The 4831-nt window shown below is 39.4% G+C and overlaps 1 protein-coding gene across 1 annotated transcript; it reads left to right on the top strand.

The window, feature by feature from the left end:
- Nucleotides 1-3305: 3305 nt before the first annotated feature.
- Nucleotides 3306-4824, top strand: LOC102195601 (E3 ubiquitin/ISG15 ligase TRIM25-like; the record flags this gene model as incomplete). The annotated part of the gene is made up of 2 exons (XM_005755575.1): nt 3306-3545; nt 4613-4824. Coding segments are annotated over exons 1-2 (452 nt in total), but the record flags the coding sequence as incomplete, so codon positions are not given.
- Nucleotides 4825-4831: the final 7 nt, after the last annotated feature.

The raw sequence follows: 4831 nt of genomic DNA on the forward strand, positions 1-4831 counted from the left end.
CTATTGAGCGATACTGAGCCAGCAAGGAAGAGGGGAGGTTCTGTTGTGTGGGAGTATTTTGAGTTGATTTTCCTCAATCGGGTGGGTTTGCCAGCTTTCTATTCTTGTTGTTTGTCTTTGTTTTGATTGTGTTTCTTTTATTTTTAATAATATTATTTACAAACATACCTGTCCAGCTGTCCAGTGATTAATTGTATAAGTACCATAATGTGTTGTACATTGTTATATGTATATTAATGTGTTTTTCATTTATTGTATTTACCAACATCAAAAAGTCACAAGCAAAGAAAGACCACACACATGTTTAAATAAGGGAAGCTTATTGATCAAATTTATCTATTAAGCAAATAGACATAATTATTTCACCCAAAAAACATACATATTCAAAGCAACAAACGTGTAGGCCCAATATCAGACAGAACAGTGAACTCTGTAGAATGGGCAGTCATAATGAAGCACTACACTTTAATTTGTAGATTCAAGCTGTTCTTCATAATTTTGGCCAGCAGATGTCACCAGAGAGGAATGTGTTGAAAAGCTAGTATGAAGCGTTTTTAACACAAGCTTCAATGCTTCAGAAAGCTTCATTTGAGCATCTAATAGACTCCAGTTTGTTCATGTAAATCAGGGGTGGGAGACTCCAGGCCCAAAGGGCTGATGTCATGCAGGTTTTAGATATCACCTTGGGTCAACACACCTGAAACAAATGATCAGTTCTTTACCAGGCATCCAGAGAAATCAAAAACATGTTGAGGAGGTAATTTATCCATTTAAATCAGCTGTGCTGGATCAAGGACACATCTAAAACCTGCAGGACACCGGCCCTTGATGCCTGGAGTTCCCCTACCCCTGATTGAATGAGTCCATTGCCTATCCAAAACCTAGAAACCTTCCCAATAAAGCAACGGGGACAGAGACAACTATAAGTGTTGATATGTGAGTGCTAGGTGAACTTAAGTCTGCTACTGCAAATGAAAACATCATAGTTTACACATACTACAATTGACTAGACAAGCTAACCAATGCCAGTCTAGTGAAAGGTCCGAACAAGAACACACTCCTGTTTATAAAAAAGATATTATTATTATTTTTTAAGTAATCATTATTACTTAGCAGTGATTGTTCCAGAATAAAACAAATATGGATTTGAATGTATTTCTCTGCCTATGGTAGTGCAGTGCTCCATAGTTGTATATGAACATTTAGAATATTGCTTTGTTGTTCTAAAACTGTCATATGCGAGTTTGCATATTTACTGTGCCACCCTACAATACTGTGATTTCCTACACATACTGTCAGTGCACTGTGTGCATGTGTAGTCATGTCATTACGCTGACTCCATTAGTTACAGAAAACCTTGGAAGAACTTCTGCTTCCTAACAAAAGAATGATCAAAATACCTCTGAAATAAGTTTGAGTACACACCTGCTAGACCTCATATCACTGGAAAGAAATCTATAAACAATAATCAACAAAACTTTGTGAGGAAGCAATTTCACTCTCCTTCTGTCCAGCTGTAGCTTCAGGTCTACTCAGCACTCCCCACTTTTTTTGATTGCTTATTCACAATTACATCGGTCATTTCCTTTAAGGTAAAACTCAAGAAATTCCATTTGCATATGAATTGTGTCCTATAAACACACTTTCTTTGTCTTCCCTAGCAGTTATTGAATAGTTGCATCCACCTCTAAAGTAATTACATTTTAATCTGTTTTGCAGAGCAAGCAAACAGCATGTAAGTTGGTAGATTACAGAACTACCTGACATTCAGCCACAATGTAGACAAAGCAGGATAACTTCTAAAAGTCTACAAATTAGATCTTCAGTTAAAGTGACTGCAAGCTACAAAAATGATCCAGAAGATACGAGCCAGCTGCTAAACAAACAGATGAGATCAGGAAAGTTCACCATTGATGCTACATGAGAAACAACATTTCTACTTAAGAAAACTCTTCAACTCTTGATTGAATTTACTGAGATGGCTCATCTCAACAGGCAGCAAAGGACGTGTGATCTACTTGTTGTGCGTCAGAACAGATTTTGTGTCAAGTCATTTTTATTAAATGTTTTGATGTTATGTTAGCTGTTTGACATATATATGTTATTCCGCAGTTTTATTTTATTTTTTATAAAAAATGTAGACACTAATCATTAAATGTTACAATTAAACTAAATAACCTTGTTTTTTGTTTGTTTTTGTAAATATAGTAGAAGTTTGAAAGATTTCTGTGAAACAGTGACAGAGACAATCCCTGCACAATACTTATGATCAGCACGTTTTGGAGAAATCCCTGCACAAACAAGAGAGAAGGTATTGAGACCGTTGCAGACAGCAGGATGTGACTGTGGTGATCAAGGTGCTTCAGCAACATTCGTGTTGCTCACAATAAATCAATTTATAAAGTAAAACATACAGAGAAAAGTCTGCGTGTTTGATGACATAACCACACAGATTTCCAGCTGTTTTTAAGGCTCTTTACAATCCACAGCAAAAATAATAATGAGAGAGATGGTGTTGTTTTCTTTCGAGCATGTGTAATAAATAGAAGCGGTAGTATCAAATAAATAATTAAACAATTGCGGAGACCACCCCAAATGTCTCTGGCATGCGTCGAAGCAGCAGGTACCCATTACCTCGTTTAGTCGTAGTCACGTGACCTGGGTATTTAGCCCCGCACTTCGGAGGATGCAAGCTGCCGTTAAACTCGACTGAAGAAGAAGAAGAGCGTTTTAATACGTCTGTATCGACTTTTGTTTTGGTTAGTACGCCCAGCTTTGCGGACCAACTTCTTTGTGGTCTGATGCTGCTGCGCCACCTCCACCCTTGTTACGCATGACACGTAGCACCAATCAGTGTTGAGACCCCGGATTGTTTGCCGCGCTTGGCTCACAGGTGAATTGATTACAGTGTTTCTTAAATAAGGTGCGACTATTTGCGCTTCCTGTCAATGGACTGCACTTTTGATTTGGTGGGTCTCATATTACAGATAGTGTATTAGTAGAGCATGTACTGAAGAGGCTTAGGGCCACCAGGGAAAAAAAAAATATGTGACTGGTTCTGCAACCCAATTTGTCTCCTTGTTAAATGTTGAGTGTCCGTCCAGTTCACGTGGTCTGTTGCCGAGCCTGGTATTTTTATTTTCTGTACAAGTTTTCGTAATGTGCAGTTTATCGGTGGCATCTGCTAGTTCGTAACTCCCACAGTATATAAATTGTACAGTAATGATGAATCGGAAACGCTAAGATTTTAAACCTCCGCTTTTTCAGAGAAAACGAGAAGTGTTCTTCACGTGGGTTTCATCCAAATGGCGGAGAAGTGGCAGCCGCAGTGTGGCGTCGAGTTAGAGCCGAATCAGTTTTACTGCTCGGTATGTCTGGACCTGCTCAAAGATCCCGTCACCATCCAGTGTGGACACACTTACTGCAGAAGCTGTATCGAGGGATGCTGGGACCAGGAAAAGGAGAAGGGAACGTACAGCTGTCCTCAGTGTAGGGAGGCCTTCAGCCCAAGGCCTGTCCTCGGGAGGAACAACATGCTGGCTGAGGTGATGTATCCATGGTGCTGCTTGGAAAATAAATAAAATGAAACTAAATAAAATGACAATAAAATGTAGCAAGTTAACTAAAGTTCAAATACTCGGAGCTCAGAGAAATACTTAATGAGAAATATTTTTCTTTTTCTAAATTATTCTTTCTGATATTATCATTATCCAATTTCTAGTTTGTTTTCATTTATAAACAGATTTTCATTAATGGTGTGGTGGTTTGCTTGGTTTGATTCTAGTCTGAGACACATCCCTTTGGGTTGAGTCAGGAAGGGCAGCTGGTATAAGTGAGTACTGAACTCATTGTTATGTTTAAGAAACCAGTTTGAGATGATTTGAGCTTTGAGATGGTGTGTTAGCCTGCTGGAAGTAGCCATCAGTAGATGACATGCTGCTGTCATAAAAGGATGGACATGGTAGGCAACAATACTTTGGTAGACTGTGGTGTTTCGGTGATGCTGTGTTTGGACTGGGGGAGGGGCAAAGTGTGCCAGAGGATATCGCCTCTAAAGCATTCTAACACAAACCGGAACTGATGCAAAGCAGGATGGAGCCATGCTCTTATATTGTTCATGCCAAAGTTGCAGGAGAAATGTGTTCTTCAGAACCAGCGACAATCTTCTTCAGTAGTCTAATTTTGGTGAGCATGTGTGAATTCTGGCCTGAGTTGTGTGTTCCTTGCTGTGGAAGTGGCTGTTGCAGATCATCTGCTCAGTTTGAATTTCAGCAGGTGATCTTGACCATGTCTACATGCCTAAATGCAGTGAGTTGCTGCCATGTGTTTAGTTGATTAGATATTTGTGTTGAAACAAGTAGATGAACAGATGCACCTCATAAAGTGTCCAGTAATCATAATTTTATATTTTCTTTGGCATGTCATTAATTTTCTTGTGGGTGTTTGCATTGTCTGCTCTTGTTACCCCTAAAATATTTAAATGAATTATATTATCATCATAGCACATGCTTTCTAAATGATAGTGCTGTCTTAAAATAAATAACACATTTTCTATAGTTTCGATTCTGTTTGTCGTGCAAAACCTTTGACCGCTTTTATTTGATCACTGTAGGTTGTAGAGAAGCTGAAGAGGACTGTAACCCAACAGGCCCGTCCAGCTTCTCCTCTTGCTCCTGCAGGACCAACAGACATTGCCTGTGATTTCTGTTGTGGGACCAGAAGAAACAAAGCCAGCATGTCTTGCCTGACCTGCTTGGCATCGTACTGTCCTGCTCATCTTGAGCCTCACCACAGTTTTCCTGTGCTGAAGCTTCACCAGCTGGTGTCTGCT

This window comes from Pundamilia nyererei, unplaced genomic scaffold, assembly GCF_000239375.1.
Source record: "Pundamilia nyererei isolate P.nyererei 1_Seehausen unplaced genomic scaffold, PunNye1.0 scaffold01974, whole genome shotgun sequence".
NCBI classification, from domain to species: Eukaryota; Metazoa; Chordata; class Actinopteri; order Cichliformes; family Cichlidae; genus Pundamilia; species Pundamilia nyererei.